The 24,981-nt window shown below is 40.9% G+C and overlaps 1 protein-coding gene across 1 annotated transcript; it reads right to left on the bottom strand.

Annotated features, from left to right (window-relative positions):
- Positions 1-23,107, bottom strand: pkd1l3 (polycystic kidney disease 1-like 3). The gene is made up of 21 exons (XM_063188701.1): positions 23,097-23,107; positions 22,957-23,005; positions 22,780-22,853; positions 22,632-22,694; positions 19,371-19,535; positions 17,336-17,460; positions 16,880-17,000; positions 15,957-16,085; positions 14,662-14,881; positions 14,059-14,237; positions 12,887-13,117; positions 12,400-12,501; positions 11,977-12,155; positions 11,146-11,292; positions 10,334-10,536; positions 6,979-7,166; positions 6,485-6,620; positions 6,002-6,197; positions 2,412-2,634; positions 1,928-2,012; positions 1-1,443 (listed from the first exon to the last, which is right to left on the bottom strand). Exons 3-21 carry the CDS (start codon positions 22,819-22,821, stop codon positions 1,397-1,399), a joined length of 2,781 nt encoding a protein of 926 aa, XP_063044771.1. The 5' UTR covers positions 22,822-22,853; positions 22,957-23,005; positions 23,097-23,107; the 3' UTR covers positions 1-1,396.
- Between the last annotated feature and the right edge of the window lie 1,874 nt (positions 23,108-24,981).

Genomic DNA, 24,981 nt, shown 5'->3' with positions numbered 1-24,981 from the left:
TATGCAGGGTTGTGGGTAGTTTATTTTTCCTAATCATGGCACAGCAATCATCATCACCACCAGCCAGTGTACACAGTGTATGTTTTTGTTCAATTCTGGGAATATAGACCTATTCAAACCTCTAGTCCCACTTTGTTGAAGGAAATGCTACTACTTACTATTTATCACAATTTTACACATTGATTTTAGTTTGGTCTTCGAAAGAATGTTACTTTGACAATAATCCAGTAATAATCCAGCAATAATCTTCACCTACAACGGTCTAAAAAAAAAGAAATCAGAACAATTAAATGTATATATTCATTATTCATATCACTGTACACTATTATATCATAATTATTACAAACTGGATTACAAAAGTTGGCATTTTGTGAATATAAACAAAATACTGCCATTTTTAAAACATTCATCCATGCATTGCATAACATTACAGAGTGAAAAATATTTCATCCTTTTTTTAAATCGTTGAGTCATGTTCCCTCCAGACTACTTAGAAGACGAATCATTCAACTTCATTCAGTGATCAGTCTGAAAGACAGTGTATATGATGGTATGGGGGTGCAGTTCAGTAGTGCCTTGGTTATGGTCTTCTAATTCATGTGGAGCGTTAAAGTGAATGCTGAATGATATATACAGATAATAAGCAGCATACACAACTATCAAGGCAGGATATTTTGGAGGATGGCCTTTACATATTGATACATTATGATGGATCTGCTATGAACCAACAATGTGGCTCCATCATAAGAGTAAACTGGTGATATGCCAGCGTGCAACGCCAGCGTCAGGATATGCCACATACACTATATGCACATACGAAAACATGATGAACACAGTTGAGCTGTTGAAATCATGTCTAGGACATGATCTTTTTCTGGGACATGATCTTTTTTTGAATAAAATCATGCCATCAGTCAATGTAATTTACTGTTAAGTCTTAATTGTCTTTTATCTCTTTTTGTCTTGCCTGTAGTCTCCAATTCCAAATACATTTTATTGGCCCTGTCCCAAATTTTTGGGGATTTGTTGTAAGGATGACATTTTTAATTAGCACATGTTTTGTTTAGAAGCTTGAACAACCGATGTTATCTTTGCACAATGCTCCATCTTATGAATAGATTGAATGTTTTGAAAATGACTGCATTTTGAGTTTACCGACAAAATACCAAGTGTCCCAACTTTTTTGGCATCCGGTTTGTATACCAGACCCTTTATTCCATTATAATTGTATACCAGAGCCTTTATTCCGTTACAATACAAGCCTATCATCAGAAAGACATTTCTATGTGCCACTGCCATTTTCTTCATAAACTCTTTTTTTCACACAAAGTAGCATTTGTCATTTCATATTGGATCATGGAGTGAAGTGAGCCCCCTAGCATCCCTTTCATCCACATCAGGAGACTGCCTTCCCAGAGTACAGCTGACATCTTCTCTTTTGCTCTGCGAAACAAAACAAAACGATTTCAAGATGTGCTCTTGATCTGCTACTTTCAAAGCACCTCGTACACGCTGCCCTTTGGGAATGCCACTTACAATCACACACAAGTCACAACCCCATTCACAAAAACACTCCTTGTCACCATACCCCCCCAAAAAAGAAACTGACGTTATGATGTGCTGATGATAGAGTGTGGGACTATCGCAAAGGGAAAGGGAAATCCTCCTGCCTGGTCTCAAACCCTGGGCCTCTGGGGACAGCTTTAGGCGGGCCCAAGGCAAAGTCATCTGAAAGTCCCCCCCCCCGCAACCCAATATGTGCAATGCAATAATGTTATCCCAAAGGCCCGGGATAACTGACCACTATGTCTCCCCATTGTTGGCTTCCCTGATCTGGGATACCAAACATGCACTCTGACTGCAGCACTGAAGAGCAAGGCTTAAAGTTTCAAAGTTCCTCCTTCTCCTCTCCAGTATGAAATCTCACCTTTTAGCAATATCTCCACTTCCTCACTCTCCTCCACAGACACTCGCTTCAGGATCAGAGCGAAGAAGATCGCCACAGCTACCACCTGTAATGTCACAGTAAGAATTAGGGTTTGGAGGTTAAGGCGTGTACATCCACAAAAACAGTGATCCAAGTGCCAGACAAAAGTTTGCCTGAAGATGATGCCACTAGTGGATCGAAACGTTGCCGTATATTATTTATAGTTATATATTTTTGGAGCTCGTGCCCAGTGTGCCGACCATTCTATCACACATGGTAAGAATTAGCGTCATGGAAGCATTCTTGAATTTACAGGAAAGTCACACTTCTTCCAAATGCAAAACGCTTCCAGAGTTGATTTGAGGGCTACCAGAGACACGAGTGATAAAAATGTATTTCTGATATGATTTGTTTTGCAGGAAGTTCTTATCTGCCATCAACCGTCATGGTCGGTCCACTAACTTGGTCTACTGCTCTGTCATACCTTGAGTGGCTGCAGGACGAAGATGCTCTGGAAGAGAGACAGCCCCAGCGAGATGACCCACTGGATGGACATCTCCTTTCCGTAGACGAAGCCGTAGAGCAGGGTGAAGAAGGTGGAGATGCCGCTGATGGAGAAGAGCAGGAACCAGCCCACAAACACAAACCACCAGGGCAGCCAGAAGCTAGACTGGCTCTTCTTCTTCTTCTGCCCAATGACCACTGGCCTGATAGGGGGGGAGGACAATCACACTACTGGTCTTGTTTACATCAGACATTTACTGTAATTCAGAATGAACTCAATTTAATTCGGAATAAAGCTTAATTCCCCTTTGAAAACATAATGCAAACACTTCACAATTTGGAATTAAAAAAGCAATGTAAACTCTGCTGAACTATTTAATTCAGAATTGTTAATTTGGAATTAAAAACATAAGGTAACACTTCCAAATAAGGGGCCATAATTAACAGCAAAGTAGCTATAACCTAATACTTTAGTAAGGGTTAATAATCATTACTTAACGCCACATTAGACACATATTAATTGTTATTAATGCATATGTCAAACATTAGCAAGCAGTTACTTAACTATTAGATAACTATTACCTTGTGTTACAAGTTCATAGCATAAAAAATATTTAACTAATAGATAAGTAAGGGTACAGTAATAGTTAAGTAGCTATTAGGTCATACTTAACTAAGGACCAAAATTAACACTTACTTAATACAAAAGTAAGGCATAACTAATGAATAAATAATACCGAAATATTGTCTGTAGATTGAGTACCCATCATGCACTGCACTTCTTGGAGCTAATATTGTCAGACATTAACTTAAAGGGACACTGTGTGAGATTTTTAGTTGTTTATTTCCAGAATTCATGCTGCCCATTCACTAATGTTACCTTTTTCATGAATACTTACCACCATCATCAAATTCTAAGTATTCATTATGACTGGAAAAATTGCACTTTTCATACCTGAAAAGGGGGATCTTCTCCATGGTCCGCCATTTTGAATTTCCAAAAATAGCCATTTTTAGCTGCAAAAATGACTCTACTTGGACCATACTAGGAAATATTTGTTTATTGCTTAGTGAACTTTCATGTAAAGGTGAAATTTGACAATAGGCAGCCCAGTTTCAATGAGCAGCATAGTCGCAGTACCTTTAGTGACCATTTCCTGCACAGTGTACCTTTAATTATCACAAAGGAATGGTTTAGTTTCGCTTCAAAACTATTAGTCTTCATAATGTTCTGCATTTACAGTGTATTGTAGGGTTTCTACCATTAAAACTAATAAGTGGTATATGAACAAATTACATCTCATCACCCCACCATCATTGAGAAGTGTACGTCCAATCCTTGCTATATAATGGCTCCTGTTGCCACTATTACAGTGATTTGAACGAGTGAACTCTAGACGTCACAGTAGACTAATTACTTAACTGTTAGGTATGCGCAGCCAACTCTATTATAAGGGTCCCAAACACCAATATCTATGGATTAATTAACCATTAGTTATCCGCAGCCAACTCTAATATAAGGGTCCCAAACACCAATATCTATCCATTAATTAACCATTAGTTATCCTCAGCCAACTCTATTATAAGGGTCCCAACTCCCAATATTTATGTATTATTTATCCATTAGTTATGCCATATTTTTGTATTAAGTAAGTATTAATTTTGGTCCTCAGTTAAGTATGACCTGATAGCTACTTAACTATTAACTGTGCCCTTACTTATCTATTAGTTAAATAATAATATGCTATTGTTATCTAATAGTTAAGTAACTGCTTACTAATGCTCAACATATGCATTAATAACAATTAATATGTGTCTAATATGGCGTTAAGAAATGATTATTAACCCTTACTGAAGTATTAGGTTACAGCTACTTTACTGTTAATTATGGCCCCTTATTTGGAAGTGTTACCAAACATAATGTATATGTGGCCACTGCCTTGTTAAGCACATATTTAAAGGAGAATTCCTCTTTATTTAAAGATGGCCTCTCAACGTCATTTAATTAATATTGCCGTGTTCCCAATTGTTATTGAATGTGTTACGCGTTGGTCCTGTTTTAAAAAACGTTCTGGTTGCTTTGTTTCAAGACGTTTTTGCAAGCTGGCAAGGTGGCTTGTGGAGAAACGAGAGAGTGTTCCGTGTTTCTCGTGGAAATGCGTCTCTGATTGGCTCACTCCTCCTGCTCTCAAAGAAACGCGTCTCTGATTGGCTCAGTCCTCCAGTTCTTGGAGAGAATGTAATGGGAAACAGAGTCGCCACTTCCCCGGGTGGTACTGCACTATAGGGGCGCCAACGGAGGCGTGTAGGCTCCATTCAGGGCTGTGCTCTTTCGACAGCGACCCCTAGGCGAGCTGCAGGCACGGAGCAACCGGAGTGAGCAGGCTTTATGTATGAGGCTTTGTGCTGTGTGTGTACCTGAGAGTAGCAACCAGCTGATAGCTAAGCTAAGCTATGTTTCGGGCCACCAGACGTTGCTTGTTTTGAAAACAAGCAGAAAAAAATTACTCGACATGTTTTTAGATAAATGGGTCGATATAAACCTTTGTGGGCAACGCCTTCTTTCGACGTGACGAAACACAGAAAGGCTTTCGTGATTCGCTCGTTTCTCTGCATTATTTATGTAAATTGGGAAACACCGGGAAACACAGCCAGGAGAGTTGACGCACCGCTATGAGAGCCTTGCAAGTGAGTTTAACTTGGGGTGACCGTCCGATCTTCGAAAGGAGTGAGTAAAACTGAGTTTTATCGGAAGTTGGCCTTTAAACAAGCAGCTACATTGCTCATGCTACCCTTGACTAGTCCGTACCTGACAAAGCAACAATTTTTGGTTTAGCCTTTTCCAAGATCCTGGCCTTCTAATGGGTACATGGGTTGGTTTACATTTTTTTAAATCCCTTACTCTAACCATCATCTAAAATGTATTGCTGTGTTATAAATGTTGTAAGGTGTCTGCTAATGCTATTATTCTGGCCTATTAGCACAAGCCTAATGGAGAAAGGCAATCACATGTGAACGTATATGTGGGCAGAGCTATGCAACATGTTTGATTTGTCCTACAGTAATGTCTGTACATTGAGTTGTGTCAAATTAATTTGATCTGTCTTGTTAGTTTGATCTGCAATGTGTAGAATGTGTATTTAAACTATGGGCTGCTTGACACCTTAATTTCCCTTGGGATCAATAAAGTAATGTAGTGCCATAGTCTACACTGGCTCAGCAACCACCAACAAATGTACCGACTAATTTAAATGGCAAATAGACTTACCTAAAGCACACCATAAATTGGTCTGCTTTAATGAACGTGTGAGTGGATGGGGTGCGCATTTGTGTATGCTCATGCACATGAATGCACATCTTTGCATGTGTGTGAATGTGTGTGTGTGTGTGTGCGTGCGCGCGCGCGCGCGCGTGTGTGTGTGTGTGTGTGTGTGTGTGTGTGTTTGTGTGTGTGTGTGTGTGTGTGTGTGTGTGTGTGTGTGTGTGTGTGTGTGTGTGTGTGTGTGTGTGTGTGTGTGTGTGTGTGTGAGTCTGTGTGTGAGTCTGTGTGTGTGTGTGTATGTGACCGACCTCTGCACGGTATGGCTCATGGCCACCATCTCGGTCTTCTTCTGGAGCAGGTCCACCATGCTCCTGACACATTGGAACTCCTCTCTGCAGGAGAAGGCTCCCTCCCCCACCTGCTCCATGGACTGCCACAGGTGCCCCAGCGAGTACAGCACAAAATGGCTGCAGTGCACCCAGTGAGAATCAGGCTCCGTTTCTCCTACACGGCCAGAATGTGCAACACAACAGGGTAAGCATCGGGGCAGTAGAATTTCATAATGTATAAATGTTTGTTTTTCATTCCTCCCTTCATCCCTTCATTCCTTCATTCACTCCCTTATTTATTTCCTTATTTTCTGTTAGTGTATTTGTTGTGTATATTGCTTCATTACTTTTCTACTAATGTGAAAATGTCACAGAGTGCACCAAACAGTTTAGAAGGCCCGGGACCTTGACGAGGTAAAACCAGTCTCCCTTTGTCTTTATATACAAAGGTGGCATACCTACCTTGCATAACATGAATTACTGCATGAATGCTATCCAAGGCTCCGGCGAGGTCGGCGGAGACCTGAATCTTTCTTTCCACTGGCGCAAGCTGATTTTTGGGGCTTTTCATGAGGATATTCAGCACGTCTTCGGTTTCCTAAGAAAATAGCAGACACACACCACACAGGGGTTACCACCCCACTCACATGAACATTGGGTGTCCTGCTATTCAGATTCTGAGTATTCCATTCAAGCTCGAGAACCTTAAGAGTGTCAGACAAATTCGGTACATTGCCAAAAGAAGTGTTAATGCATTATATATTAAACACCTAAGTAGCTCTTAAGAGAAGACTGAGGCCACTGCGAACAGCTGAGTTACTCAAGGTTTTTAGACTAAGATTTTAGGATCTCATGGAAAAACACCTTGCACACACACAGACTCACACACATGCACGTACACATGCACACACTTACAGTAAACACACATAGGCAGTGATTCGTAATAAAAAGAGGACCTTGAGGAGTGTTGGCATGGTAACAGCCGAGGCCTTCTGGTACTCGGTGCCGCTGTGCGGGGCCTTGCGCGGCAGGAGGCGGGGCCTGATACTGCGGAAAATAGTGATGATGAGGATGTTGATGGGGAACATGAGCAGGCCGCTCTCCACCCCGATGATCACCTCCGCCCAGGTGATCTTCAGGGAACCTGAGGAGGAAACATGACGCCAGGAACATCAGGTTCCTTCACAGGACAAACTGACCACAGACCTTCATTTACAGAAACGAAATGTTATTGTTCAATAGCTCCGCCCAGATGATCTCAAGTCAAGTCAAGTAGGTTTTATTGTCAATTTCTTTACATGCACTGGTCATACAAAGAATTTGAAATTACATTTCTTGCTTTCCCATACAGACATAGACTAATCTAGGTAAGGACATAGACAGTATAGACATAGACAGTACTTATACATGGACTTAAGACAGTATGGACATAGACAGTGCTCATACAGACATTTAAAGTGCAAGACTGGACAACAGAAGACTTGTAGAGGACATACATTAAGAGGTATTTGTTGTGCTTTTGTGCTTTTCCTAAAAAAAAAAGTCCTTTATAGCGTTCTGACATGGTAATAGTAGCATTTTGAAGAAAAATAAATATTAAAAAGGTCTGTCAAGTACACCAGCAGCAGTGTGTGTGTGTGTGTGTGTGTGTGTGTGTGTGTGTATGTGTGTGTATGTGTTTAGTGCAGGTAGAAGGTGCGGTGTGCGTCTTGTGTGTGTGTTCGTGTGTCTGTGTGTGTGTGTGTGTGTGTCAGTGTGTGTATGTTTGGGTTTAGTGCAGAAAGTGCAGTGTGCTTGTGTGTGTGTGTGTGTGTGTGTGTGTGTGTGTGTGTGTGTGTGTGTGTGTGGTGTGTGTGTGTGTGTGTGTGTGTGTGTGTGTGTGTGTGTGTGTGTTTTGAGTTAGTGCAGGTTGAAAGTTCAGTCACAAGTATAGTAGTGCAGGTGGAATGTTCAGTCGCAGATATGGTGGTGGGGGATGGGGGGGGGAGGGGGGGTTGTCAGTGGCCTTGCTGGCTAGAGGCTGACAGTGGAGGGAGAGTGGGTTGAGTGTTCAGCATCTTGATCGCTTGGTGCATTGTGCTGCTCGCCAGCCTGGTGGTACGGGAACGGAGGCGCCTGTACCTCTTTCCAGAGGGCAGGAGGCTGAACAGTTTGTGTGCAGGGTGGCTTGTGTCTTTGATGATCATCAGTGCTTTCCGGGTGAGGCGTGTGGTGTAACTGTCCTGCAGGGAGGGGAGTGGTACTGATCTGCAGGGATCCAGAGAGGGTAACATGGGGGGGAACTTGTAGATGCAGATGCTTACTCCAGATGGGGGTCCGTCGATGGGCCTGTTCACTCTTTGCAGAAAATACTAAACTACACCATAAAAACATTGCTATGACATTACAGAGAACCTTAAGTAACAGGTTAAGACATGGTCATTACAATTTTGGTGACAGTAAGGTTATAACATAGGCTTTGCGCAAAGGGGTTAAGGACAGTCATGTGTAAGCGATGAGGGTGTTAGGCTTGTAACCCCAAGGTTTATGGGTTTATGGGTTCATGGTTTGATTCCGGACAACCCAGGCTGGTGGGGATTAACCAATGCTCTACCGCATCCTCCTCCATGACTGAGGTACCCTATGGTACCGTCCCGCCGCACTACTCCCTTGGGGCATAATTTGGGGCTGCCCCTTTAAGGCATAAATACAATTTTGTTGTCTGCTGTGTGCTTTTTCCCAGGTGGACTTGGTCACATCACGTCTTAGCGACACACTATGACTATAGCTTAGTTTAGTGCTGCCCAGACATTCAGGAGGAGTCTTTAATTCAGAGAAACTGCATGATGTAATTGTAGCTCATACTGCAGCTCATTACACAAGGGGAACATCAGGTGCCTTGGCAGGACCCAGCGTGACTAACACACATCTGCCCTGCTATTTAGACGGGTATTTTCAAAAACAAAGACCTTTCCCTTCATTTGTGAGATTTTCCCGTCTGAAAATGAATATTTCAAGAAACTTTGTGATATAATTATAAAAGCTCTGCCAGGGACCCTGAAGTGGCAACAAAGGAACAGCAGGTTCCTTGCCAGGAAACACAGTGATTACAGCTCACAGACTTACAATAATACAGGCGTTTCGGATGATTTTGTCCTGGGTCCAGCCCTAGCTGTCAGCGGCCCTGCTTTCATTTGTCGTAGAGGTATTCAGGAGAGTCTCTGGTGAGACACCTTGTAATAGCTGAGGCAACATGGGAACATTAGGTGGCTCGGTAGCACACAGTGTGACTAGATCTATAGTACTGCCCAGATGTTCAGACAGAGACTTTTCAAGAAACTTCATCAGAAAATTCTCATAGCTCTGTCCACGTGATCCCCAGTGACCCTGAGGCAGTACACAGGGGACATTAGGTGCAAGGGTAGGACACAAAGTGACTAGATCTTAAAGGTAGACTACGTAATATTTTTAGGAGTTTACTTCCAGAATTAATGCTTCCCATACACAAACATTCCCTTTTCCATGACCATTTCCAAGTATTCATTATGATATGATGTATTTTCAAACCTAAAAAAGGTGGATCTTCTCAGTGTCCACCATTTTCAATTTCCAGTAATATGACAAAAAGACCAACAAAGGTCGGCGTCTGCGCCTTGAACTTAATGCTCGTGTATTGCTTGGTGCGAGCACTCCCAAAAAAGTAGTAATCACTCAAGAAAATGGAAAAAAGGAGGCGGACACAAGACTTGTGAAAAAGTGTATTGAAGCCGATAATATACAACAGAAGTCTAACTGGAGATACAGACGTTTCGGAGCTAGTTCATTCTCAATGTCTCCAGTGGCTACTGGAGACATTGAGAATGGACTAGCTCCGAAACGTCTGTCTCTCCAGTTAGACTTCTGTTGTATATTTTCGGCTTCAATACACTTTTTCACACAAGTCTTGTGTGCGCCTCCTTTTTTCCATATTCTTGAGCAATTTCCAGTAATAGACATCCTTAGCTACAAAATCTACTGTGCTTACAGTCAGACTAGTAATTAATTACTTATTAAATATTTATGAAAAGACCAAACTTGGGAAAGGGCAGTATAGTTGCAATGAGCATCATAGGTGCAATAGACAATCCAGACAGTATTTCAAAGGAATGTTATAGTACAATTGTAGTGCTTATAAAATGACCAGAAATATTATTACAGAAATTATTACAGAACTATTATAACAGAAATGAGTGTACTGTGACACTTTGTCTTCAGCTCAGTCTCTCTTTTTCCACTGTAGTATTTTTTTGAAAGCCCAAGACCATTGCAAAGGCGACAGAGACTCACACTCACCTATCTGAATGATAACGGGTGAGTCTTCGTCCACCGGAGTCTTCCAGAACATGATGTTGATGGCCATGGAGCAGAGCAGCAGGCTCATGCAGCAGGAGACGCGCTGGGCTCGGGTGAAGGGGCTGCGGCGTGGAGGGTCCACGATGGACACCCAGATGTGCTCATCCCTGAACCCAGAGGAGGTGCGCGTCTGAAAGATGTTGCTGAGGGGGAGAGAGGTTGACAGGTGGGCAATTATTTATTTATTTGTTTTATTGCATTTATTGTGACATGACAGTTGAAGAGTACGTTTTTATTTTATTAATTTTTTTCCTGCCCATTGCCGTTATTGTGACAGGGCAGTTGAAGAGGATGTTTTTAGATATTTTGAGGTACTTTCTTGGCTTTTTGCCTTTATTGTGACAGGACAGTTGATAGGTGTGACAGGAAATTATTGGAAGAGAGAGAGATGGGGAGGCATTAGGATATGACCCCGGTCCCCCTCGAACCTGTGGTCCCCATGATCACCTGCCCTAGTGCCCTTACATGGTATGAGTGTGTTAGTGCAGTGCACCACAGCACCCCCAGGTGGTGAGCTACATTTGACATGTTGGATTCCGTTACAAAGGAGAGAGTTGAGCAGCATTAGATACACTCCGTCAATTCCTGAAAATGTAATACTATTGCATAAAGGCAGCAATTTATACAGGGGGATTATTGAACAAAAAAGCTTCTGCGTACATGATACGGTTGAATAACCTAAGTCTATTTTTGCATTTTCATATTAATGAACCTTGGGACACACTGATGATTCAGAATGCCACAATAGTCACCTGAAGCTGGTGAGTTCGTTTTTCTTGGCTGGGGTGAATGTCCTTTTGATGAGTCCTTCTCCTTTGTTGGAGCTCAGCCACGAGGAACAGAGAAAGTGCCAGACTTTACGAGTCTGCTGGTCCTGTATAGTGACTTTGTTCAGATACCTAGTGGGAGACACCCAAAAAATGTCACATTAGATTTCATCTACTTTGAGAGTAATTTGTTTTCTGTTATAAGACACTCTTCTTCAATGCTTGGTTTAAAGAGCCAAGAAGCCGAACCACCACACAGACATGGTTCTGTTCCTAAATGTGTCATTGCATGCCACAGGCACTTAAAACACCCCCGCCATTTGTGCTTATGAACTGAAGTACCCTTCATCAAAGGGCGGGAATAATCAGCTACATTCACTGGCTAAGCTCTGTCAGAGACAGACAGAAAGTCAGGTGGGGAAGAAGAACAAAGAGGTAAATGAAGTGGTGCAATGTCATATTGCCATGTCATACTGTCATGTTGACGTGACATCTTGAAGAAAGGGCACGCGGAAGAGATGATGACATTCTTATATCACTCTCATAATTCCACCTGTACCACCACGATTCATATTTTTATAATTTTTATTTTATTTTACATTTTCCACTGATCGACAGGAAAGTCAGACAGTATGTCACAATGACATGCCAACTCGATATATTTATAGCACTATCTTGAACACTGTTGGAGCTGAATCTAAACACACAACAACATGTGTGTGTGGTAGCAAGAACGCATTGTAAACTCTTTTTAAATTGAGTTAGAGAGAGAGAGTTAAAGGGTCTCCAAGGGCCCCCCCGCCCAGTCCTCCTCACCAGTTGGGGTGTCCTCCGGAGTTGTCGTGCCACAGCCGGATGCTCTGGAGGTCTCCCAGGCTGAAGGGCGTGGACAGCAGGAACATGTCCACCCCGCCGCGCTCAAACACTGGCTTGTCAGGGTCTGACAGGTGGTGGGGATCACTCTCTCCGTCTGCCCCTTGCAGAACAATAGACACCTACCAGACAAGAAGAGAATACAAATGAGGTATTTGAAATGTATGACCGAGGTTGTTTTTGGATCTTTTTAAATGGGTGTGTGCACAACATTTAATTTGTTGTTGTTGTTGTTGTTAAAAGTGTGACTGCTTTTAATGCTGTTAACACTGACAATTTGTAAAACATTATTCAGTAACTTTTTCACAATGGCAAAAAATCCTTATATCTGTAAATTGGATGGCACACTCTGTGCCTCTCTCTCACCATGGCAGAGGTGCCAGCTCCGCTGCGGAGACCCGTCTGAACGTTCAGGATGTAATTATAGTTGGCACAGGGGTGGTTGTCCTCCAGCAGCGTCATCTTCCTCTGAGCAGCAAAAATACAACACGTGTGTCAGACAATACCATGTCTGCACATCTTCTTTCAGGAGACACAGAAGACGAGTACGGTATGATATGAAATGTCTGGACACGCTGAGGAATCAACAGTTGGCGTTCAAACTGCTTAACTGCATGTAATACTGTAGGTCAAAGCAGCCAAGTCGTCTCTGTGCTAAGTGAATTTGAGGACTCACTACACATATTCAAAAAGAAAACAAAGCTACACACTACACGGAGCATTGTGAGTGGAGGACAATGCAGGATTACCTCCTATGGTGCGACCCTAGACCAACCCACCAGGGAAAACATATTTTTTTGCAGCCAGGGTTCAGCTAGTTTACTGAGCAGCCAGCGGTGATGAGGTGGTATACCTTTCTTGAGGCCTGCCGGTCTGCGTAGCATGCCCACAGTAGAGTAATCAAGTACAGACCAAAGAAACAGCTGAGCAGCACCACGACCACATAGTTCTCTGACACGGTGGCAAAGTATTCACTTATGCGAGACAAGTCTACGTAAGTTGGCGCGATGAAGAAGGAGCTCCCGAAGAAGGTCAGATGGTTGCAGAGGCACTGAGTTAACTCGGGCTCTGTGTTGGGTCCTACCTGGAGACACAAACACGCACGCACACGCACACGCACAGGCACAGGCACAGGCACAGGCACACGCACACGCACACGCACACGCACACTTTAAATAAAAACTAAAATCTCTAACATGGTAGAAAATAGCAGCTAAAAAGCTAATCTTGATAGATAGATAGATAGATAGATAGATTATTTATTTGTCCTTTCGGAAATTTGTTCTGTGCCATTTTCAGATCTTACAAATTTTATATTGCTTTAATGAGACCCTGAAGATGCCTCCTTATTTGTTTATCATGTTATTATCCCATTAAATCAAGATTAATTATTCGAGAGGGAAACTCGTTTCCACCAAATGTACTTGCAGTAGTTGCATGCACCCAAAGACTTCCTTAAACCCCTTAGCAAAGAGCCTATGTTATAACCTTACTGTCACAAAAATTGTATTGGCTATGTCTTAAGCTGTTACCTATGGCTCTATGTACTGTCATAGCAATGTTGTTATGATGTAGTTGAGTAATCTCAGGAAATAGTGAATAGGCCTGCCGGTGACCCCATCTGCAGTAAGAGGCTACGCCAGGGGTATTCAATTAAATGTCAACAAGGGCCAGTTTTTCAAATTCTTCCCAGTAAAGGGGTCGAACTATATGTATGTATTATGGCTGCGGTCTGTCAATGAAAAAAATATGGGAGACTTCATTGAAGTGGCGGGTCTGGGGGTCAGCTCGATACGGAACCCATACTTTTATCTCTAAATTCCAAAAAAACGATTCTTTATTTCCAGGGGCTTGTGGGGGGCCAGAACCTTGCTGTCCAAGGGCCGCATCTGGCCCCAGGGCCTCCATTTGAATAGCCCTGGGCTACGCTATCTGGGGTTGAGCGCACTACCTCTATAAGCTAAAATGTATGAAAAAGTATTTGACATTTGAATTTAAAAACATGATGCAAAAAACAGTATTTACCCAGCATCCATAGGTGCTCCATGACCCCTGGGTGGAGTTCCAGAACATGCACTTGGTGAGGAAGGTGGTGACCTCCACTTGGAGGCCTTCGCTCCATGTGGAGTTTAGGCTGGCGTTCACAAACCACGTCCCGTTCAGCCCGCTCCGCAACTCCGGAGTCACAAGCCAGCGGTAGTTATCTGATCAACAACAAAATAGCCCAAAACATTGTAAACTTACACAAAGTGTTGCCATTTGCACTGGACATACAGTTAATGTGTCCATCCATTGAAAAATCTATATATCGGAACAGGGAACATGTTCCCACTAGTGTAAAATCTAAAATCCTAACCTTCATAAATTGTACAATGCTGTCACTATCTGAGTATTGAACACAACTTGTGAGTCACCAGTCATTCTACAAGACGGATGCTGCAACAGCTTTCAGAGCAATGTTCCCAGGGTCCGGGAACAAAATACTTGATGATGAGAAGTTGATGACTGGTAATTACGTTTCGTGATGAAAATGCCCAATATCAATATCAGTTACATTATCCTAGCAACGCTGCTTAAAAAGTTTCCACGACGTACTATACCTTGACCTTGACAGATGCGGCACCTTACCTTGAAAAGTCAACCAGGTTTCTTTCCAATAGTTGGTGTCATTAGGTGGGGAGCCCTCGCCCAAGAGGACTCGGAAGGTCACATTCTTGTTGGGCTTCATAGTGATCACCACTGTGGTGTCAGGGTCCGACACATTGAAGGAAGTGATGATGGCCATCAGATTGTCTAGCTCCACTTGTAGAGTGGGAGGCTTGGACGCATCTTTGCGAGGCAGATAGATCTGTTATGAGATGGGCATACAGTGCAGAGCAATAATGAGTACACCCCCTTTTGAAAAGGAACACACACTACTTGTTTATACACAAGTTATTTACAAAATGTGCATAAAGTAAATTTAATACAACGTATGTAAAGCTTTCCAACTTAAATTACATGTTAACTTAAATTACATGTTTTTCCATTTTTGTGAAATGATGGTGGTGCCAAAGTGAGAACAGCATATTGCGTGGCATACTGTGTCATGGGAAATATTCACCCCAGTTTAGATTTCTACTTCCTTAGATAACTGTGGAGAACTTGCATACAGTAACAACGTTCTATAACTATTCTCATTAAAAGATGCTCCTGCTGAGGTGTTGAAGTCTGTGGCCCACCTCGATGTACTAACATTTTCTACCACAGTATATAGTTTTTTGATTGGTAATAAGTCAAGCTTTGATGGTCTTCTAATACCATGGAACTTTCTGATATTTTTTCTTTGTCAGGCCTTTGTCCTTTCTACTCCATGTGGTGTCATTGCATACAGGAGGGGGCTTTGCGCTGCAAAATATATTTTTACTGCCAACTGTTTGATAGACAACTGTGTAATGAGTCCTTAACCTCTTCTGAGACTGATTGAATGCTTGCTCAATAACTAAAATGTAGCTTTTCTTTGAGACTTTCATTGGGGCGTTATCATTTCTGCACCACCCTAATTTGCCCAAAACTGAAAAGTGTGGTATACGGTCTACACTAATCATATTATAAAATGTACATTTATGTTGCACCTTTAAATGTAGAATATGCATATTGTGTGGATATATTTTGTGTTTATTAAAATATTGTTGAAAATGTTCTCATCATGGCAGTGCACTGTAGTTACTTTACCAGACAGCAAACATTATTCACCTCACATTACATTTAGCTACACTTATCCAACGCGGTTGGTACAGGGTACTTGTTACAGTCCCTGGAGCAATGTGAGATGGCACATCAGTCGTATACAATTCGAACCTGCAACCTTCTGGTTGCAAGTCCATATCCCCAACCATTAGGCTACAGCCACCTATTGTTTCCTCATTTTGTTGCCACATTACCTCAAAGGGCTCAGGCAGGTCCTGAACAGCAATCTTGCCATCCTTACTAGTGAGGTCCAGCTTGGCCACCTCTCCAGAGATGGGCTCGTCAGAGTCACCTATCAGGGGGTTCACCTTGAAGCTGTACATCTACAACGACAAAATCCACACATTGTGTTTTCGCCACTACTCTTTAGTTGCACCAAGTGCAGAGTTTTTTCTACCCTCTTAGTGTAGATAAGCCTATTGACTGGTCCAGTGGTTCTTAACCTTTTTTCTTAAAGCACCCCCTTACCTCTGTCCAAGACAAGCCGCGCACCCCCAACCCAAACTTCTACACACGTATATGCACAAAAAAATGATTTAAGTGAACAATTACAATTAATCTTGCTTAAAACATTTACCAATACCTTAATGACTTTACATGGGGACCAAAACATGTTTTGTGTGGTTTAATTTGGCCTTATTATAATGTTTGCAAGCAGAATTTTGGACACAACCTCAACACAAACAAAATTCCGTACACCCCCTGGAATCTCTGGCGCACCCCCAGGGGGTGCCCGCACCCCAGGTTAAGAACCACTGGACTGGTCTATTACATTGCATTATGTTAAATTACACTTAGCTGACATTTTTATCCAAAGCGACTTACAGTTATTTTAAGTACAGGATATTGGTTACAGTCCCTGGAGCAGTGTGGGATACGGTGCCTAGCTCAAGGGCACCTCAGCCATGGAGTTGCCCTTGAGATAGGCACCTTATCCCACACTGCTCCAGAGACTGTCTGTTCACTCTTTGCTGAAAAAAACTCAACTACATCATAACAAGCTTGCTATGACATTACCAAAGGTCTTAGGTAACAGGTTGAGACTTGGTGATGATCATGTTGGTAACAACAACCTTGCAATTGGTTTAATTGAAATACTGTGCAGTGGGTCTCTAACCTCAACATTGACTGAGGTATACTTCGCCAGAAATCCTAGTGAGGAGGAGGAGGGGAATTTGAAGAACACCCCATCATTCTTTGACCCGAACTCCAAGTTACTCATGTTGTCTGGGTCGAAACTGAAGGAAAAGGTAGGAGGTAAAGTGTGAAAGACAATAAAGGTGTTACATTTACATGCATGTTTACCACTACCACCAAGTATTCATTATGATATTTATACTTTTCACACAATTGGTGGATCTTCTCCATGTCTGCCATTTTGAATTCTTTGGCTGCAAAATGTAATCTACTTTGGTCAGATCAATAAATATTAGTTTATTGCTTTGTAAATATTTGTGAAAAGAACCAGTTTGTGAATGGGCAGCATAGAGTAAAAAATGAACGACTAATATTACATAGTCTACTTTTAAGGAGGAGAACGGCAACAAAAGTAAACTGATTACTAATTACTAACCTGTTGGCGTGAATTGTGGCTGTTGGAGTTGTTATAATTGTTGGACCACTTTGACCTCCACCAAGGGTTGATAAAGAGTTGATACTCAGAAATATGACTACCACTTTAGAGAACATTTCTTCATACTGTGAGAATAGCAGAAAAGTAAACAAATCAGCTGGGCTTTTGACTTGTTCACAAATTGGCCTTTCAGTGCGTTGTTGGCATTAGATTCCCAGATCTTCCCCCCATGTGATACTACTCTGTACTAGGTGAACGGAAATTGTAATCATGTGACAGAACCACAGGATGCAGTAATATAAGGATGCAGGAGCATGTACACTGTGTGCAGAATTATTAGGCAAACATGTTTTTTGACCATATTGTCCATTTTATGCATATTTTCCGCCACCAACCTTTATGAACATGAAAACCTATTGGATTTAAGCATTCCAGATCATGCATATTTGTATATTAACATGGGGTGTGATCAAAGGAGCCCAACACCCAATATCCGGTGTGCATAATTATTAGGCAACTTTGCTTTCTTCTGGGAAAATGGGCCATAAAAGAGATCTAACAAACTCTGAAAAGTCTATAAACAATTTTGAAGTCTTCCAGAGGGATGTGGCTGTCTTGAAATTGGCAAGACGTTAGTCACGTTAGCACAGAAGTATCAAATGCACAGTTGCAAAGTCATCAGTCTCGCATGAAATGTCACTGCCAAAAATGGAGAAGAATTTAAGCTGAAACTACAAGAAAATTATTACCCTGCAGTGCTATCATATTCCAGAATGCAAACTTACATCATGTGTCCAGAAGTACAGGTTTTTGAGCACTCAGAGACATAGCCAAGGTAAGAAGGGATGACACCAGACAACCATTTAACAACTTAATTAAGTCAAGACTGGGTCAAGAAATACCCTAGGACAGAATTTTCAAAGGTATTATGGACTGGTGAAAGTGACTATTAACAGACAGGGTGGGTGAGCCCATAGCTGGATCTGTGAGGAAAATGTTTGCATCTTTCAAGAAGACAATGGTATTTATGCAGTATTCTGCTGGCATTTGAGTAGAACTCAGGAACTCATCTGAGTGTGCACATTACCAATCTAGCTATGGGCTCATCGATCTGGTCCATTAACAGTCACTTTCACAAGTTCATGAAACCATTGACAAAATTGTCTAAAGACCTTTCTTGACCCAGTCTTGACTTACTTTTCTTGTTGAGTGGTCTTCAGGTTTCAACCTGTTTTAACTTGGCCATGTCTCTGAGTGCTGAATACAATGTTCTTCTGGACACTCAATGTAGGTTTCAGTTCTGGAATATAACAGCACTGCAGGGTAACAATTTTGTGGTAGTTTCACCTTCAATTCTTCTCAATCTGGCAGTTACTTTGTGAGCACAATGTATGTGACACTGATGGCTTCGTAACGGTGCATTAGCTGGATATGAACAATATCTGGGCAATTTCAAGACAGCCACATCCCTCTGGAAGACTTCAAAATTGTTTATAGACTTTTCAGAGTTTGTTAGATCTCGTTTGTGGCCTATTTCCCTAGGGGAAAACAAAGTTGCCTAATAATTATGCACACCTGATATAGGGTATTGGGCTCCTTCTATCACGCCATCTCTTAAAATACAAATATGCATGACCTGGATTGTTTAAATCCAATAGGTGTTCATGTCCATAGAGGTTGGTGGCGGAAAATATGCATAAAATGGACAATATGGTCAAAAAACATTTTTGCCTAATAATTCTGCACAGAGTGTATGGCTGCGTAAGACTTATGAAACCGAAACTCATCAACAGGATTTGCTTATTTGTTTTCTCCCCCTAACATGGCTAAATGTGGAGTATTAATATGACTGAAGAAACAGCACTGTGCATTTATGATTAGTGCATAATTTCCAAATGGCACGGCTGTCAAGCAGAAAAAAACAAGTTAAAAAAAGAAATATTATCTTTCCTAAATATCATCATGGCAACTCTGCAAACATTGACATATGTGCACATGACACAAAGGTACAATTTACTGCTATTTTTTCACATACCTGATCAACATGGCCACCTGTGCCCGAATTGCACAGTGTGACAGTGTAGGAGAGAATGCCCCCTGTGCAGTTGATGAGGGTTTGACGATGCAGTTCATTCTGCTTCAGCACCTCCTTAAAATTAGGCTTATCAGTTGCATCGGAGAGAAGTGTCAAATATTCCATCTGATGGTTTGAGAAAAAAATGATGATATGAAAAGAATGTTCCTGACTAGCACAGAGACTATGTCACTATGCCAAGAGGCTATATGCTACTATGCCTGTGCTAGACACACTGTAAAACTGTAAAACACTGCATACCAATTAAATTGTAAAAAGTAAGTTAGTAAAGCTACCTTTGAAGTTTAGTTAACTCACAGTGCAGTACAGTACAGTCTGGATGTTGCAGTGGTGGACAGTAACGAAGTAAATGTAATTCGTTACTGTACTTAAGTAACATTTTCATACTTTCATACTTTACTCAAGTATTTTTATTTGGTAAGACTTTATACTTTTACTTCACTACATTTCAAAGCGAAATTTAGTACTTTCACTTCGTTACATTTACAGAAACACTCGTTCCTTACTCGTTCCTTTTTTTTTTTAAAGGCGATACACGGCAGGTGAATTAATTAATTTTTAATGCCCTGGTCAAATGAAATCTGACATTTCACGCTTGTGTGAAGAAAGTGAAACTGAATCCGATTGGCAGACTCAGAGATTCGCCATTGTGATTGGTTGTAATGTGTCACGTGACAACAAGCTCCACTGTACAGAATTAGTTTCAGAAGGAAAGCGAGCAGAGCAAGACCACTGATGTGTCCACTGTTGCGACTTGCGAGACGAATTGAAATAAGAAGAAACGGTACTTTCTAGTAACATGCAGAAAGCACAGCAAAACAATAAAGCAGGCGACAATAACGTTGTTAGAGTGTATTAATCTGCACGTCGTATTCGTTGTGTGAGGGGGGAGAGGTTTAGCTCGCAGGCTGCACTCGCCTGACGACGAAATTTGTCAGATAGGCTTCGCGTTTGAACTGAATAATCAGTGAAATGATACTTAATGTAGGCCCTACTGCTTATTTGACTTACTGCGCTATATCTGTGTTATGGCTTACAATAGAGTCACTTAATTGCCGCTTTTGTAGCGTGTTGGTTTCTTGAGTCAAGTAGCCTACACAGGATGCCTAAACATGCTGCTTATTCCAAACTATCCAGGCGCACAACTCCGTGATAGCATTCTTTCCCCTCACATTGCAGTATTTTCTGAAGTAGTTGGGGATATCAATTACTTGTCTAATAGACTCCCCTGTCACCAAAAAAATGATTTGCTTCAACTTTATGGAAAAGAGGGAGTGTAAAGGGTTTGTATCTTTACATGAGGATTGCCATGCCCACCATATGTTACAAAGTGAGGCTACATGCAACATGTATCCTTGCAACATGTATCCTTTCCCTTAAGTCAGGTCAGTAGGCTACAGTGGATATGAAAAGCACTGGCAATACCACCAAAGTGAGGTTGTAAAAAAACAACAGTAACAAAGCAGAAAAAAAAGAGAGAGAAAAAAGTGGACTTTGGCTAAATATTGGCCCAGTGATGTGCACAGGCACAAAAGGCTTTTTCATGATCAGACAGATAAGTGTTCCAATTAAGTTGTATCAAGTAGGCTATTGCAAATCATTGGCATCTAGCAAATAGAGACCATTACAAGTATTTGAAGATGTTCCTATCTTTAAAGGTAGCTTAGAATCACAAGAAGTCTGTTTGTCCATACATAGGCCTAAGCCAACCTTAACATAACCAAACACATACATACTACTACTACTACTAATAATAATAATAATATAAAATAATAATAATAATAATAATAATAATAATAATAATAATAAGAAGAAGAGGTCTACCAAAACCATAATTATAACAAAAATTAAACATAAAGTACTTTATTGGCTACTCCAACTCCTTGCTGTTACAAATAAGTAGGCCTATGGACTGTAGGCCTACGGCTGGGGGGGTATTGTAGTAGTTGTTCTAATAGGCATATTATCAATTTCAGCCTAATCATATTTAATATTAATGGCCCTTTCATGTGTTCTTTTGGGCATGTTAGGGTCAGTATTAAATGTTTAGAGAGGTGAAAATGAACTTCTGATGCTATAACATCCATGGACTTACTCCACAGTGTTTCTGAGGCCTGTTATGGCCTAGTTCTAACATGTTGGTATAGTCTATGCAAATCAGAGGATATTTAATTAGATATGACCAAACTAGGCCTACAACACTTAAATATTAAAATTGCACCAAAGGCTTCATTTTTAAATTTTTACTTTTTACTTTTAGTACTTAAGTATTTTTGACGGCAGATACTTTTGTACTTCTACTCAAGTAAAAAAGTGAGGTGAATACTTTCACTTTTACTTGAGTAGTTTTCAATGCAAGGTAACTGTATTTTTACTCAAGTACATAACTGGTGTACTTCGTCCACCACTGGGATGTTGTACTGCATATGCAGCCTGAATCAATAGTTTGTTTCATCAATCATGAATTCTTTCATCAATAGTACTGACAACACTTAAAAACACCAAAATGTTGAGAAGGCCTAAACCATTTCAATTAGCTAACATCACCTAAAATTGGTGAATTTATTTAGCCATTGCACTGGCTCCCAGTGGGTGTTCAGAACTGAGTTTAAATCACTTCTGATTGTCTATGTCACTCAATGATCTAGGCTATAAATATATGGCAGATAGAGCGATAGACTCCTAAAATATGTCTTAGGTCGTCAGAGTCTCCTGTAGGCCTACCGGTTGTGCCTAGCGTGCAATCCAGAGAGGGTGAAATGGCATTTAGTCATTATGCTGCCAACTGCTGGAACCAGCTTTCTATTAAAATTAGAACTGCCCCAACAGTGTCATGTTTTGAAAAGAAACTAAAAACAGCTTTATTTTCCTTTGTTTGGGGTTAGTTCTACCTTTTTAATTTCTACAGTATTACTTTTTATAATATCGTTCTTCTCTTTTTTCCGTCTTTCCTCTCAAGCACATTGAATAGCAATTGTGTGTATAATAATGTGTTATGAATAATACTATTGCTATTAAATTGATTCCAAAAACTGTGTCATTTTCCAAATCATATATTAAATTTAACATTATACAGACTCAGCTTAAATGCAAGGTGTATCTCTGTAGGCTATATCTCACACATATATCACCCATTTGGGCATGAGCAGAATAGATCATGTTGGCAGTACTGATTGGCTACCCGCATGCTTAATATCATACCCTCTGATCGTGCGACGGGCCCACTTCCATCGTCTCTATCCTATCCAGTAGGCTAGTCGCCTCCTGTTAAGAACATATCCACAGAATATTTATTAAACAATGATGAATAAGCAAATACACAGCCTCAAAATGTATTCATCAAACCTACCTCTAGAAAAGAAGAAAGTTCTGCATTAAGTTTTGTTTCCATGGTATTCAAACGTTGCTCAATGTCTGCTTGTTCTATAACAGAGAGAGGTGCTGAAGGCAATGAAGTTTGAACATGAATTATTTGCTATTTCATATAGGCTTATACGCCTAAGAGCTTTATTAAATTATTATTAACCTGCCGCATTCCGCTTGGCTCTATAAATTGTTCTCTCCTGGGTATTGATCTGAATACAGAACACAAAAATGGTTATGCATTCACACTAAAGCAGTAAACACGCAATGAAAATGCAGAGATTGTATGATTTTACAGCTCACAGTTCCATTGAGTTCCGTTGAGTTCTTTAAATCTGTAGGAAAACAAGAGTTTGGTAAATAATTGTTATCATTTTAATGTGCATTATATATATATGGATCTTGATATTTGAAGCTGTTTATTGTTATATTGTTTATCATTTCAATTACTGTTTTTTAAACAACATTATTTCAGTTCTTGTTTTTTTTAAATAATTTCAATTAGCATACCTAGCTGACAAATGTAGGAGAGAGACACATTGCAAAACTGTGTGGTTGCCACTTTGAATGGATCCATGATGAGGAATGAGCAGTAGTGTGAAGTCTTGTTTGAAGTATTCATCACTGATGCTATAGATTTAAAAAGATTTAAAAAGAAAAACTTAATAAATAAAGAACATAGACATAATATTTTGAGGAAATTAGTGATCTACGTACATCTAATACACTCAGCTAATCCCAAACATTTTATGCCACATCCCTGATAGTTTGCGAGGTAGTGAAGTGGCCAACATCTTGGAGGGAATGAGTTTGCACATCAGTGTTTAAATACTGTTCCAACAATCTCTTCATTGTTGTACAGGCCACTACTACCCTTAAGGATCAACAGAGAACAAGCCATGGTGCTGTATGTCCATGACAGTGGAAGTAATTGGTATGATCATCGCAGCCAATCTTCTCTGAACTGATCTGACAGCCAACCAGCCAGATAGTGACACATGCAGTGACAACCTGCCCATCACAATGAACCTCCATCCTTGTTGTTCACAAACATCCACCTTGATTCATCCAGTCTATTGCACATGCAGGTGCCGCCACTCACCTTACAGTAGCTGACCTCAGCAAATGACAACTGTACTCATCAGCGTTTCGCTGACATTGACCCATTCTCTAATGTACCATTTGTCTTTTTTCAGAGATGTTTTGTTCACAATTGCAAAAAAACACGTAGACAAAATTCGAATGTCTTGGTACATGAATTCAAAGAACCAAATATTGTTGTCATCATCCTCATCATAGTTAGGTACTGTTCATCAAATGCAGTCTATGGCTCAGCGGATTACATGCTCGAATCCCACTCTGATCAGAATGTGTGTGTGGTCTTCTACACCTTAACAAATTTTGTCCTAAGCTCTTTTTGGGAAAGGGTGCCCTCTGCCTATTAAATCCTAAATATCTCAGCCTCTGAAGCACAAACATGAAATGAGATGCATTTAAAAGCTAGGACCCTTGTGTTGCCTTAGAATGTGTTCATTCAGCTCTAACTTACCCACATTTTTAATAAAACAGCTCAAATCCCAAAAAGCTGAATCCAGCGTATTTGTGTCTCCAGGACACAATGGGCTAATCCTGTGGTGCGAAGAAGAGCCCTTGATCAAATCACCTAACCTCACAGTGCTCCTGTAACCAATATGTAATAGCTGTCAGTCGCTTTTGATTAAAAAAAAATCATCATCCTTACTCACCATTGAATGGGTTCTTCTCATATTTTCCCATAATGCTTTGGCCCACCCACCAGGCCTCAGCTTTTCTGTTTTTTGCCTCCAGCATGTCCTGAAGAGCCGCATTAATATCACAATTCAAGGCCCGAAGCAGCTGCCCACCCCTCTCCCCGCAGGTCTTATTGGCCTTAGTCCACGACGCGACCTCTGAAGAGAACTCATAAACAACATCATTGAATTCAGTCAGTAGAAGTCCTGTATAATTGGAAAACTCCTCTTCACAGGTAGTAGGCCTAGGCCTATTAGTTGCAGCTGCAGACAAAATACATCTGTCGATGCACAAAAGAACACAAAGAATGGTCAAAATAGGCATTTCTGTCAGAGACCACAAAACTAACACACTTGAACACACCGGCGAGAGAAAGTGAGGAACCATCTGTCCCAAGTCAGTCTATGCAAAACAAGTG

Source organism: Engraulis encrasicolus, chromosome 22, assembly GCF_034702125.1.
Source record: "Engraulis encrasicolus isolate BLACKSEA-1 chromosome 22, IST_EnEncr_1.0, whole genome shotgun sequence".
Classification (NCBI taxonomy): Eukaryota; Metazoa; Chordata; class Actinopteri; order Clupeiformes; family Engraulidae; genus Engraulis; species Engraulis encrasicolus.
Note: the sequence above shows the minus strand (reverse complement) of the source record. Positions and strands in the feature narration are given on the sequence as shown.